Source organism: Salmo trutta, chromosome 25 (genome assembly GCF_901001165.1).
Source record: "Salmo trutta chromosome 25, fSalTru1.1, whole genome shotgun sequence".
Taxonomy (NCBI): Eukaryota; Metazoa; Chordata; class Actinopteri; order Salmoniformes; family Salmonidae; genus Salmo; species Salmo trutta.
This window is the reverse complement of record NC_042981.1, coordinates 31515498-31530491: the sequence shown is the minus strand read 5'-3', so window position 1 is coordinate 31530491 and position 14994 is coordinate 31515498. Positions and strand designations below refer to the sequence as shown.

At 43.3% G+C, this 14994-nt stretch overlaps 1 protein-coding gene across 2 annotated transcripts; it reads right to left on the bottom strand.

The window, feature by feature from the left end:
- Positions 1–3649: 3649 nt before the first annotated feature.
- LOC115162416 (cytosolic 5'-nucleotidase 1A) lies at positions 3650–13470 on the bottom strand. Of its 2 annotated transcripts, none has more exons than XM_029713697.1 (6): positions 12818–13470; positions 10552–10719; positions 10155–10284; positions 8096–8218; positions 5250–5437; positions 3650–5015 (listed from the first exon to the last, which is right to left on the bottom strand). In XM_029713697.1, exons 1-6 carry the CDS (start codon positions 12941–12943, stop codon positions 4635–4637), a joined length of 1116 nt encoding a protein of 371 aa, XP_029569557.1. In that variant the 5' UTR covers positions 12944–13470; the 3' UTR covers positions 3650–4634. The 2 variants fall into 2 exon arrangements, with proteins under 2 accessions (XP_029569557.1, XP_029569559.1); XM_029713699.1 differs by lacking the exon at positions 12818–13470 and adding an exon at positions 11994–12120.
- Between the last annotated feature and the right edge of the window lie 1524 nt (positions 13471–14994).

Genomic DNA, 14994 nt, shown 5'->3' with positions numbered 1-14994 from the left:
CGGTCCAGGCTCTGGCTGGGCCAGAGACCTGTCTCGAAGCCACTCCTGCGCTGTCTTGGCTGTGTGCGCTTAGGGTCCTTGTCTTGTTGGAAGGTGAACCGTCGCCCCAGTCTGAGGTCCTGAACGCTCTGGAGCAGGTTGTAATCAAGGATCTCTGTACTTTGCTCCGTTCATCTTTGCCTTTATCCTGACTAGTCTCCCAGTCCCTGCCGCTTAAAAACATCCCCACAGCATGATGCTGCCACCACCATAGGGATGGGGCCAGGTTTCCTCCAGACGTGACGCTGGCATTCAAGCCAAAGAGTTCAATCTTGGTTTCATCAGACCAATGGAATCATGTTCCTCATGATCTGAGATTCTTTAGGTGCCTTTTGGCAAACTCCAAGCGGGCTGTTGGTAAAGTAAGGGTATAGCTTTAAAACACTAAAGTGCATTATGGGTAACATAGTAAGTTAACTTTCGTTTTCGATGCAATTGTTGTGGTGGCGGAGATGTAGCCGAACTGTGAGCCACGCTCTTTTTGCTCCGTTAGCTCACCATTTTATTTTGTCATTCAGACTACATCACACGATGTACAAGTTTAATAAATGTCAACTACTTCAGTGGAATTCCAGACCAACACCTCATTAGCACCGGATAAGATCCCCAAATGTGGGAACTACCCCAGAGCATCGTAAATCTCTCAGGACCTGGAGCTAGCAAGTGAACGTTACCCTGAGCCATCCCGACTACGGTCTGGAGGCAATGCAGGAAAGGTAACAGGGCTGTCATGTGCCTTTTACTGAGAAGTGGCTTCCGTCTGGCCACTCTACCATAAAGGCCTGATTGGTGGAGTGCTGCAGAAATGGTTGTCTTACTGGAAAGTTCTCCCATCTCCACAGAGGATCTCTAGAGCTCTGTCAGAGTGACCATCAGGTTCTTAGCCACCTCCCTGACCAAGGCCCTTCTCCCCCGATTGCTCAGTTTGGCCAGGCGGCCAGCTCTAGGAAGAGTCTTGGTGCTTCCAAACTTCTTCTATTTAAGAATGATGGAGGCCACGGTGTTCTTGGGGACCTTCAATGCTGCAGAAATGTTTTGGTACCCTTCCCCAGTTCTGTGCCTCGACACAATACTGTCTCGTTGCTCTACTGACAATTCCTTCGACCTCATGGCTTGGTTTTTGCTTTGACATGCACTGTCAACTATGGGACCTTATATAGGCAGGTGTGTGTCTTTCCAAATCATATCCAATCAATTGAATTTACCACTGGTGGACTCCAATCAAGTTCTAGAAACATCTCAACAATGATCAATGGAAACAAGATACACCTGAGCTCAATTTCAAGTCTCAGAGCAAAGGGTCTGAATACTTATGTAAATAAGGTATTTCTGTTTGAAATGATTTATACATTTGCAAACATTTCTACAAACCTGATTTTGCTTTGTCATTATAGGGTATTGTGTTTAGATTGCTGAGGATTTTTTAAATGTATTTAATCCATTTTAGAATAAGGCTGTAACATAAGAAAATGTGGACAAGTCAAGGGGTTTGAATACTTTCCAAAGGCACTGTTTCCTAAGAAAATGAAATCACCACCCCATTCCACTACTTTGACCCTAACTGATCATACACCAAGCCTACGGCCTGGGAGGATGGGACTCTTTTGTTCAACACACCTTGTAACTCTTCTGCAGGAAAACCTCGTACACCCAAGTACTTCTCTGCAGCTTCCCCTACATCTATTTTCTGTGATTTAAGTTCCGTTTCTGCGGTACAGTTGATAACCATTGCAATGAATGCTAAGAAGCCAACATTACTGAAGCACAAATTCATATCACTGTATTGGCTACGGCCAATTACTCACCCCTGACCCATCATCCTCTACTCTCTTCACTGACTCAGCATACCACACCTTCTGTTCTACTGATCCTGGCAACCTCAGCCTGTCTCTCTCGCACCGGGCACTTCTGATAACCCCATCAGCATGGGCACCTCCACAATTGACAGTTTTTTCCACCGATACTACACATTCCTTTAGTCCATGCCCTCCTGCACACTTCTCACATCTCGGAATCTCCCTCCTACACACTGCTGCAACATCACCATAATGAGGAGCAACCAGGCGCTGCACTTGACGCATTTATGAAATTGCTTATTCCAGTTACTAATTAGCATGTACCCATTAAGAAAATGACAAAAAACTATTAAATCCCCATAGTTTGATGAGGAATTGAAAAATTGTATGGTTGAGAGGGATGAAGCAAAAGAAATGGTAAAAAAGTCTGGCTGCACAAACGACTGGCAAACGTACTGCAAATTGAGAAATCATGTGACTAAACCGAATAAAAAGAACTACACTATGAAACAAAGATAAATGACATAAAAGAATGATAGTAGGTGTGGAGCACCTTAAATGACATTTTGGGCAAAAAGACTAACTCAGCTCATTCATTGAATCAGATGGCTCATTCATCACAAAACCCACTGATATTGCCAATTACTTTAAGGACTGTAATGTCTAGACCCCTTACTTTTTTCAGTCTTTACTAACGACATGCCACAGGCTTTGAGTAAAGCCAGTTTGTCTATGTATACAGATGACTCAACACTATACACGTCAGCTACTACAGCGACTGAAATCACTGCAACACTTAACAAAGAGCTGCAGTTAGTTTCAGAATGGCTGGCAAGGAATAAGTTAGTCCTAAATATTTAAAAAACCCTAAACCAACTAAATATTGTAATAAATGACGTGGAAATTGAGCAAGTTCAGGTGACTAAACTGCTTGGAGTAATGCTGGATTGGCAGCAGCTAATGGGGATCCTTAATAAATACAAATAAGCTTTGCATCTGAAACACCTTAGTGGGTTCAGCACAAAAGCTCTCACGGGATAACTAACACATCCCAACATGACTTTACCAGGTAAAGAATCTGCTTCAAAAGGACAGACAATGTCTTCTCAGTTTTACCACGCTCGCCACCGGATCTGCGTCGCACCAAATGGCGGGTGTCAGACAGGGAATCTTCAATCAGTTGCTCCACCTCAACGACACCCCAGTAATCACTCCTTTCAAAGGCACCTTGCTCCGGAGAGCAAAGCAAGTCACAGGTCTTGTCCCTAGGCACGTGACGTGAAGTGACCGCTCCCTCTAGACGAAATAAACCTACTTTCACCGATTTAACCGTACCCAACTTATTTTCTACCCAGCCTGAGACTACATATGGATCAGCCAAAAGGCCGGGGTCCACTTTCTCCAAATATTCCACTCCCACTGGGCCTGAATCATCCTTTGCATGACCATCAGGGTGAGGCTCAGAGGTCTTCAACACACATGCCACCACAAGTAATGCTCGTCAGGTTCAATTTCTTAGCCATCAGAGAAATCAGACTACAGTTTGTCCTTTGTGCCATTCTTCCTCAACACACATCTTCTCACTGCACTCGGCTCTTCTCCTTCGCTGTCCATAACCATGTCTATCTGTGTTGAACAAGCACTGATGGCCTTTCTCCAATAACCACCTTCTGACCCTTAGCTCAATTTACTAGCCTGGCTATCTCTGGCCTCTCCATGCTCCCAAAACATCCCACAGTCAGCAGCCAGTTCTCCTCCTCATCATCCATTTTAGCAAACAATCATGTAAGTGCAGCACTTCTCTTCTCTTCTTCTTCTGTGTAGTTTAAATGGCGTTTGGCAACCAACTTTACAGGTTAAAATGTTCTCCTTCATTAGTTAAAATCATTTGTGCCTGAGTCAGACTGCCAGAGTGAAACAAAACATCCAATGATAACACCAAAATGATTAACAAGACAATTAGCAATTGGTAATTAGTGCAGGCTGTGGGATGTTTGAAAGGCAAATTGGCAATAGAATGAAACACAAAAGCCACATAATTAAGTTAGCATACATTATGCCAATATCTCCTCAAAGAAGCCGAGTCTTTACGGAATGGATCAGCATCCATGTTTATAATGAGAGAGGAGATTGTCCATTAGCACTTTAGGTTGCCATCTCATTACAGCACATACAGTAACTTGCATGAGGACCATGCAAATGTACAATAAAAGGTGTCTAGATTAGAAACAAAAGACCAGAGCAAAATATTACATCAATAACATACAATACATATTCAGTACACATGTTTTCAACCTAAGTGATATGCTGAAATGATACAGGTATAGCCTACTGTACGTTTATAACATTTTTAAATGTTTTGGTTTTGGAGTTTCATATCATTTGAATGCGTCAACAAAATCTAATGTTGTTGCTACAAGTCACAGATTTGTAAACTCTATAAATATTGTGTAGCATATGTTTAGGTTGATTTTTAGATGAAAATGTTATTGGACCTTTAATGCTATGATACAGATAGCATAGTGTACTAACATTACTGCAAGCATGACGATATTTGAAGCTTTTCTTTTAGGTATACTGGCGCCTCCTCTTGTGAGGAATCCTCGATCACATGGCATGCGTGAAAACAGCATGCTCTCACTCTGTGCCCCTGCAATTGTCATGTACTATGGGCTTCACTACCCAGACAACTAAGAGGGGACTGAAAAGGACTTACAGAACCACTGTCTCCTTCAAATTCACAATGTTATTTTATTGTCCCTTGCTGTCACAGGGATAGGGAAGATGGTGAGGTACAGACTACTTGGTGGCAGCGCTAGAGTCTTTAGCGTTCTCCTCAGCAAGCTTCTTCTGGGGCCGTTTCTGAGCCACACCATAGGGCACATGAGCCGCCACAGTCCCCAGCTCCGCAGCCCCCTCCACATGGAACATCTGATCGTCAAAGAATATGTGAGGCCGGATCTTCTCCAGCATAGGCCCCTTAGGGGCCCCAGCAAGGAAGAGGGCCTCGTCGGTGTCCAGTCCCCAGGATCGAAGTGTCTTCAGGGCCCGGGTGCCTGAGCTGGCTGCGCTGCGTGCCGTCACCAGGTAGGTACGGATGGGGCAGTCCATACGCTGGCCCTTGGCGTAAAACTTCTTCTGCAGCTTCCCCAGAGACTCCAGGAACCCCTTCAGTGGCCCCTGAGAGGAAAGGATAGAGAGTGAGTTGCTGCACGATGGGGCCTAACACTGAACATGTCACAAAATCTACAGTAAATCTACAGAGACATTAAACCACTTTAGCTTACACTACATTTCACCATCCGTATGAAGTACAGAGGGATATTGATTGGTCAATTGACTAACTATTTAGATTTAGCTGCATATTCAATTGTGTTTGAATGTGTTACAGAATTTAACATGGACCGGACATACATGGTCAAGAAGCGTGTTCTCATGTGCCTTCTCATGCTCAAAGAACTTGTCCAGTCCATGGGCCTTAAAGATGCGCTCTGACTCATCAGAGAAGAGCACTGCGTCCCCATCAAAGGCCACCCGCAGCTGAGTCTCTGACACTTCTGTTCTCTTCTCCGGTGGGTTAAACATGGTGGCTGCCGCAATCCCTGAGAGAGAGAGAGAGAGAGAGAGAGATTACTCAGCATGACTTGTTCAAGGTAAGCTTTTCTTACTGTATTAAACAACTACATAACATTGTTACGAGACAGATCAAATGTTCTATTGATAAGACTGGTTTGTCACAATCAACAGTGTCTTCAACTAACAAGACTAAGCTCTCATCGAGGGGGGGGGCGACATGAATGGGCTACAGGGGGCTTTGCTCCCACAGTTCATACTTTAGCCCCCTCAGTTTTACTTTTATGTCCCCTATTTAAAAATAGCAAAAATTGCTCTGCCATTTCCTGGTTGTTAAAATTCGTTAGCTTAATTTCAGTTTATGTGACAAACAAGCAGTCATTGTGTAGAGAATCATTGTACCATCTAAACCACTGTGAAATATATTTTCCATAACCAACAAATATTTTATTTTCAGCAGTTTAAAGCTGGTGTACAAAATTGAAAGTAAAAGATGCAGAAGGAAACTTAAGAATGGTGAGCATAGAAATAGTACACATACAACAGATCTACCTCTTCTTAGACTTTCTTTCAATGAGAATGACAGATCTATGTGAATTTGGTCAGGTCGCTCAAAAAGTTACATATTGCAGCGTTAAGGCAGAAACATATTGTATGTTTGCAAATTCGTAACATATTATATGTTTTGCAAATTTGTGACATATCATACTAATTGTTATTCGTAATATGTCATACGAAAATGGATAATGGACCATCTCAAATTAATACATACCATACGAAGAGTAACATATCATACTAAATAAAGTTTCACGTATTTGCGTACAGAATAATATGAAATGCTCTGAGACCAGGTTGCAACAGGGGGGCTATGGAAAGCCACTGAGCGGTGTGGTATGACTCCTTTGGGTTTCCATAAAAAGCGGGGAAAAACGCTTCTCTTCTCTCATTTCTGTGGTAGGCTAAGTGAATAAAGTGATATGCCTCTGCCTGTAATATTTTATTTAAAAGGGAGGGTTCAAGTTTACCGTTAAAGCTGCTTCACTCTTAGCTATAGCTGTAAAAAGCTTTGCCAAAGTACCCAAACAAAGGTGAAGGAGAGCGATGAGGAGCAGCAGCAGCGATGATCCTCCAGAGCTCCAGCTAGCTATGTGTGCGGAGCCCACCCACCCTTCCACAAGCGCTGCTATAATGGCTCCACAGCTGCCTCCACCTCCGACTGTTCCTGATGATCTTGGAACAGAGGAGCCAGTCCAGGTTAGCCTAGAATCCTACCCAAGCCACAGGTTTTCTGTCCAGAAACATTGATTTAAAAGCAACTGGTTCATAGGAAGAGATCGGCTGGAATGCTTGGTTATTATGGCAGGCTGACATTGCAGGATCCGTCCCTTTTTTTAAATTTTTGCCTGAAATGACATACCCAAATCTAACTGCCTGAAGCAAGGATATGCATATTCTTGGTACCATTTGAAAGGAAACACTTTAAAGTTTGTGGAAATGTGAAAGGAATGTAGGAGAATTACACACAATAGATCTGGTGAAAGATAATACAAAGAGAAAAAAAAAGTTATTTAGTATTTTTTTGTACGTCATCTTTGAAATGCAAGAGAAAGGCCATAATGTATTATTCCAGCCCAGGTGCAATATTCATTTTGGCCACTAGATGGCAGCAGGGTATGTGCAAAGTTTTAGACTGATCCAATGAACCATTGCATTTCTGTTCAAAATGTTGTATCAAGACTGCCCAAATATGCCTAATTTGTTTATTAATAACTTTTTATGTTCAAAATTGTGCACTCTCCTCAAACAATAGCGTGGTATTCTTTCACTGTAATAGCTAGTGTAGATTGGACAGTGCAGTTAGATTAACAAGAATTTAAGCTTTCTACCAATATCAGATATGTCTATGTCCTGGGAAATGTTCTTGTTACTTACAACCTCATGCTAATCGCATTAGCCTACGTTAGCTCAACCGTCCCGTGGAAGGGACACCGATCCCGAAGAAGTTTTAATTGATTACGTGGGTCGAATTTGATTCACAGAAGTGTACTGTGCCATATCACAACGTGTTAGTGAACTTGTGAGGGAGTGGCATAATTATTTTATTTTTTTGAAGCGGGCCTGTATAGGCCTATTTATTTTCCAAGACAGCTGTGCATGTCTGCATCTCACTGTAGTAGGTTCTAGGCTATGTTTTGGTTATTTGGAGCTCCCTTCGCCTTATGTTTACTGTTAATGTAACTAGCCTAAATATATATTGTGTCATGCCTTTATCGATTTAATATTTAGTTTGCTAGGCCTACTACTTAGTACCGCTGTTCTGTTCGCATTCTTTTGCATTCGCAATTGTGTAAATAATCTAAGCCAAACTGCTATTCAGCATTTTTGTATGCATGCATGAATAACTAGGCTACTACTTTCAGCATTTAGTTTGCATTATTTTGGTAAGACAGCTGTGTGTACGTTGCATTTACATAGGCTGTTATGTAATAGGGTAATTTCCAATCTAAACGTCTCAGCATTTGTCTCAGCATTTGAACTTTATGTTTGTTATGGTATAGTGTGATTATATAAACAGAATTCAATATAATTCCAATGCAAGAACTCCAAAAAATGTAGCCCCCTCCATGATTTCAACAGCCCCCTTAGTTACTTTATCCTGGCGCCAGATCTGGCTCTCGCCCACTTACCTTCCTCCAAGGCCTCTCTGACCTTCATGGGGTCAGCAGACAGGTACAGGTTAGTGTGGTAAGCCTTCAGGTACCCAATGGGACTGTTCCCACCCGTCATACAGAAACGCTCAATGAACAGCCCTGCAGAGGAAAGAGAGAAGGACATAGGTTCCTGCCTGTAATTGAGGGATTAGATAACAGTTACCAATGGCTTGGGAGATCCAAAGATGCAAAGAGAGAAAAATGCCCAGAGAGGAGTAAAGAGAGAAAATAGTGGATCAAGGGGTGAGCTGGATGGAAAAAGCCTGAGAAAGTGGCTTAGTCAGGACAGATGTTTCCACTTGGCCGGACTATTTTAGTGAGGGTAGGACTGAACCCCTCATTACCCACACTCCCAGGGCCCAGAACCACATCTCCCAACTCCCCTCATCCCAAAGGACGTGTGGAGTGTGGAGCGTGAGAGAGATCGCCCCAACACCATCCTAGGCCAACCAGTGGCCAGAGCTGTGTCTAGTTATTTCCTAATTTCATAGTAATCTATAAGTCATTTTATAAAAGCACTATGACATGCTACACAACCACAGTTTACAAGGGAATGTAACTTACTAAACAACATTTAGCCTTTGACCTCCCCAACCCACTCTCTCTCTCTCTCTCTCTCTCTCTCTCTCTCTCTCTCTCTCTCTCTCTCACACACACACACACACACACACACACACACACACACACACACACACACACAAACACACATTTGAGCTTAAAGACCTAAGGACCCACACAGCTGAAGTTATTCTGTGATGTTTTGAGCAGGCGTGTGTCCTGAGGAGGGTTCCTCTCCTGGAGCCCTTAACCCCCTAGAGTCGATGTCCGCACAGAAATGTAATTAGCATAATATAAACCTCCCCATCAAAATCTGCCTGTTTAATAGTAATAATAATAATAATATGACCCCACCATCGAAAGGTCCGACTGAATGGAAGTATATATGGAAGTACTTTAGTGTAAAAAAGGGGGTTAAATATGGGTAAAATATATATATATATATATATATATATATATAATAATTTCCTGAATGTTGTTATATCTCTCAGATTTTTGATGTATTTTTTGACTCTCTGTTTTGCCATGTATGAATTTTGCCATGGGCTAATGGGCTAATGGGCTATGGGCTAATGGGCTAATGGGCTATGGGCTAATGGGTTAATGGACTATGGGCTAATGGGCTATGGGCTAATGGGCTAATGGGCTAATGGGCTAATGGGATAATGGACTAATGGGCTATGGGCTAATGGGCTAATGGGCTAATGGGCTATGGGCTATGGGCTAATGGGCTATGGGCTAATGGGCTAATGGGCTATGGGCTAATGGGCTATGGGCTAATGGGCTATGAGCTGATAACAGTAAGGCCAAATTCAATGTTCACCCCCCATGTCACGACTGTTCAAATGATCGGACCAAAATGCAGCATCGGTTTCGTTCCACATATATATTAGATAGTGAAACTTAATGCAAATATCAAAGTAAACTTAAGGACTAAACAACAAACCGTGACGCAGGAGGAACAAACACACTCACAAAATATAATCACCCACAAAACACAAGTGGGACAAACATCAACTTAAATATGGCCTCCAATTAGAGACAACGACAACCGGCTGCCTCTAATTGGAGTTCATGCCAAACAAAAACCAACCTAGAAATACAAAATTAGAAACTAAACATAGAAATACAAAAATGGACAAACACCCCCTGTCACGCCCTGACCTACTCTACCATAGAAACTAACAACTTACTATGGTCAGGACGTGAAACCCCATTTAAAAATGTTTATATTTTATACCTACAGGGGTCCTAAAATTCAAAATCCAATAGCTAAATGATCCTTGATATGACGATCTTAAAACAATTCCATATACTAGCTCAGTAGAAACCCAGCCCCGGGCCCTTAGACCACACTCAGGACATCACACTGAATCTGAATGAAAGATGTCCTCATTCACAGCACAATAGCCAAGTGGTGCCCATGTGTGCATGTGTTTATGCATGTGCGTGTCTGTGTGTGTGATTAGGCACTCACGGTGGTGGTTGATGGTGTTGATGAGTCGGAGGCCGACGTGTGCGTGGTTGTTGGTCATGAGCACAACGTCAAAGAGCTCCTCACTCTCAGGGTAGAGTTCCCTCAGCCGAGTATTCACTGCCTCCAGAGCCTGGGGTCACGTCAAACAGAAGCTCTTAACATATAATCTTTCATACACCATACATCATTCACATTGACGAACATGACCACCAATCTCTCTCTCTCTGTGTGTGTGTGCGTGTGTGTGTGTGTGTGTGTGTGTGTGTGTGTGTGTGTGTGTGTGTGTGTGTGTGTGTGTGTGTGTGTGTGTGTGTGTGTGTGTGTGTGTGTGTGTGTGTGTGTGTGTGTGTGTGTGTGTGTGTCTGTCTGTCTGTCTGTCTGTCTTCATTTCCCTGACCTTAACGAAAGGAAAAGCAGGACCAGGGCCGAAGGGCTCTGTCTCGTGTTCTATCTGGTACTTGAGGTAGTCCTCCATGCCTTTCTGTTCGTAGATCTGCTGCTCCTTATCCATGTTGAAGAGGACCCGCGATGACACCGCAATGGTGATGGCATTCTGAGGCTTAGGCTGTTGGATGAGGGGACACAATGCTTAATACTTGAACACACCCCGAGCACACAATACAACACACAGGTTAACACACACAAATACTCCAAAACACACACAAGTCACATTGTGGAGTAAGAAGCCTTTTGGATCAGTCTGCTACAGTCTGAGACATCCTCGGTAGTGATGATGGAGGAACAGGGTAATGTGGGGCCAGAGGGAGCCAAAAGGTCTACTGGTGTCCACAGCTCTTCTTGTTATATAGCCGAGTGGTTGACATTCTCAAAGTGATATACTGTGCAGCAGCTGATTCAAAGGTATTTCATATGAGCAACATGAAAGCTGCGAGAATAAACTAAGAAGGGACATACTTGGAATGAGGAGGCAGAAAAGTACTTGGCAGTCTAATCACATTTAGTTCTCTTTGACAATATTGGCTTGCTCAGTTTCGACTGAGTCATGTTTCACAGCAAAGAAGATGCCTCAGTGGTTGAACCAACCATGTTTACGAGGATAGAAACTACTGTATTTACATATCATGTAGGTTTATCTCAACCACTGGCAAAGGCTAGGGTGGTGGGCTTGAGAGAGCTATTTTACTGTAAAAATAACTGTACAAAGCAGTTTTGAAGAGCACATTACAGACTCATTTCATGGGTAGGTCCCACTATAAAATGCTGGTCGGTCACCCCCCACTGGTTTCAGACCAGGCACAGCGAGAGAGCTGTGTGACAAGAGCTGAGGTGACAGTGTGACATGACTACATACGTTCCCCAGCCAGACTGATAACACATGAAGCAGAGCTACATTCCAGATTGGCAGCCACTTGTTAACCCTTTGAATGCCTGTCTAGCGGTTCAAACCATAGTAAAATACCACTTGTTGATTGTCTGGTTCTTGATTTTCTCTCTCCATTTAGTTTATTTGAACACTAAAATAAGTTGTATCGATGTGTTAGTATTGCATCAGTTTAACATTTCTGTGCCTTGTTTTTTTAAACAGTTCAACAAAAATATTAGCTCTGGCAAATCTGTAAGCATACCTTTTATAGTCAATAAGGCAAATTGCCATTATTTCAGCTTCAAATAGCTTCGTGACAGGTCTCTGTTATAAAACTCAGTCTTGAAGACAGATAGAGCCAAGTGGTAACCTGATATAATCGGTCATATAATCAATCAACTTACTAGCCTATGACAACTTCACTGAGATAAAATAAAATAATACAAGAAGGCTGAAAGCAGATTGTGGAGTTAAAGTTTTGAATGATTTTCGAGATAACAAATAAGTTAACTTACGAAGAAGATCCCTCCCTGCCCCTTGCATGTGGTGGGAGTGGTATTGTTTCGATGCATTGACCGTTCCGAAATTTGGCAGCTTAGATATTTATCGCCAGTGTTGCTGGTACACTGTCGGAGTGCCGTCTGCGACACTGAACAACTGGACTCAATTTTTATTCAGTGCCTCATCCTATTCCATTGACGCGGGCATACAGTAAGCAAAACTGACCCCCCCCAACAGACCCCTCAGACCCTTCAAAGAGACAGAATTGTCTTATTTTTGTACACTTTTATGACAAAAAGTCGAGTTCAATTCTACTACCAATAGACTCTTTCAAACCATTGGACATGGAGAAATATTTGATCATTTGGCCAGTTAGGCTGCTTGAAACAACTCCCCTCATCACCCCCAGGCAGGCTCATAGATAAGGTTAGGAGTGTATCTGTCTTCTATCACTCAGCGCAGCAGGTGACTGTAGGCTACTTGTGCCATTACAGACAGACATGTTAACAGACGGACTCTCTTCTACAGTTGCTCAAATGCGTTACGAAAGCCTTATCTATTATCTAACAAACATTTTAAAAAACGAAGGCTCTAATTCCTTGAATGTCAGTGTAATTGCCACATGAAAGGATATACAGTAGCCTACATTCAATGAACTAATTGACAGGTAACAGATAGATAACATTGAACATGCACCCTTAGCATATTTAATAGTTGTTCCCACTAAAGCAAGGCATGCAAACTCCTCACAATACAGACAGAGATAGAGAAAGTGTGTGTGTGTGAGAGAGAGATTCTCATTATTATTCTCCTCGTCTCATGACACATTGATACTCACCGATTTGAGATGCTTGGTGGGGGTGGATGGGTTAGACATAGTGTTGGTTCTTTCCCAGGATGCTCTTGCTGTGCCGTTGGGTGCTGTGTCTTGGCTGGTCTGCATCCCGCCGTTGTTTACACTCATCCTCCTGCCTCTCTTATTGCCTCACCCACACTTCTTCCCTCTATCTCTCTCAGACAGTCCTCACTGAGTACCTTGCTGCCTCTCTCGCTGTCTCTTTACCTCTCTCCCGCTCTCAGGCAGTCCTTACGGAGTCCTCAAGTAGCCTAGGCCTACACTCATTTACACCATCATTTACACCATCAAGTAGCCTAGGCTCATTTACACCATCATCCCCGGTGCATTCAGAGATGAGAGCAGCAGACTGACCGGCAGTGCAACCACTCAGCCAAATGCTCAGAGCGGAGGAGGAAGAAAATACAGATATTGTAAGAGGGGTAGGGATGGAGAGAGGCAGTACGCTAGCTGTTGAAACTGTCCTTATTTTTGGCATGCATCAATCGAATAGATGTTGTGCTCTCCCTCCCTCTCTCTCTCTCTCTCTCCCTCTCCCTCCCTCTCATTTTTTATTGACTTCAAGCCATCCTACATCCTCCTCCCTTTCTTAACCCTTTGCTGGGTATGAATTCTGCATCACTGCGTAACTTTGATTTAATGCACGTGGCAACTGTGTGTGCATCTGTTCTTGCAATTTGTAGTTTATATAATCATTTTTCATGAAGTAGTCTGAATGTTGTGAACTACATTTTCAAAGTACTTTAGTTAAGTAAACTTCCCCAACATTGTCAATGTGCCCTTGAGCAAGGCCATTAACCTTAACTGCTCCAGGGTCGCTGTTGATAACGGCAGACCCTGGCCGTGACCCCACATCTCTGAGGGTATGTAGCAACTAATAATGGAATAACTTACAATCATTTAATAGCTACTAATAGTGTAACAACTCTTTCATTTGTAATGTAATAAATTGCCAATAATGTAATGAATATCCTGAATGCATAACATAATAACACTTTTGTGCATAATGTAATATTTATTATATAATGCGTTGAGATGGAGACTCAGTCTCAACCTTTAAGTCTTTACTGAAGACTTATCTCTTCAGTAGGTCCTATGATTAAGTATAGTCTGGCCCAGGAGTGTGAAGGTGAACGGAAAGGCTGGAGCAACGAACCGCCCTTGCTGTCTCTGCCTGGCCGGTTCCCCTCTTTCCACTGGGATTCTCTGCCTCTAACCCTATTACAGGGGCTGAGTCACTGGCTTACTGGTGTTCTTCCATGCCGTCCCTGGGAGGGGTGCGTCACTTGAGTGGGTTGAGTCACTGACGTGGTCTTCCTGTCTGGGTTGGCGCCCCCCCTGGGTTGTGCCATGGCGGAGATCTTTGTGGGCTATACTCGGCCTTGTCTTAGGACGGTAAGTTGGTGGTTGGAGACATCCCTCTAGTGGTGTGGGGGCTGTGCTTTGGCAAAGTGGGTGGGGTTATATCCTGCCTGTTTGGCCCTGTCCGGGGGTATCATCGGATGGGGCCACAGTGTCTTCTGATCCCTCCTGTCTCAGTCTCCAGTATTTATGCTGCAGTAGTTTATGTGTCGGGGGGCTAGGGTCAGTCTGTTACATCTGGAGTATTTATCTTGTCTTATCCGGTGTCCTGTGTGAATATAAATATGCTCTCTCTAATTCTCTCTTTCTCTCTTTCTTTCTTTCTCTCGGAGGACCTGAGCCCTAGGACCATGCCTCAGGACTACCTGGCATGATGACTCCTTGCTGTCCCCAGTCCACCTGGCCGTGCTGCTGCTCCAGTTTCAACTGTTCTGCCTGCGGCTATGGAACCCTGACCTGTTCACCGGACGTGCTTGTTGCACCCTCGACAACTACTATGATTATTATTATTTGACCATGCTGGTCATTTATGAACATTTTAACATCTTGACCATGTTCTGTTATAATATCTACCTGGCACAGCCAGAAGAGGACTGGCCACCCCTCATAGCCTGGTTCCTCTCTAGGTTTCTTCCTAGGTTTTTGCCTTTCTAGGGAGTTTTTCCTAGGGAGTTTTTGCTAACCACCGTGCTTCTTTCACATGCATTGCTTGCTGTTTGGGGTTTTAGGCTGGGTTTCTGTACAGCACTTTGACATATCAGCTGATGTACGAAGGGCTATATAAATTGATTTGATTT

Coding starts and splice junctions, on each gene's coding strand:
- LOC115162416 (XM_029713697.1), bottom strand. CDS start 12,943: ATGAGTGTAAACAACGGCGGGATGCAGACCAGCCAAGACACAGCACCC. Junction 10,285..10,551: donor CTGCTTTTCCTTTCGTTAAG/GTCAGGGAAATG, acceptor ACGTGACCCCAG/GCTCTGGAGGCAGTGAATAC. Junction 8,219..10,154: donor CAACACCATCAACCACCACC/GTGAGTGCCTAA, acceptor TTTCCTCTGCAG/GGCTGTTCATTGAGCGTTTC.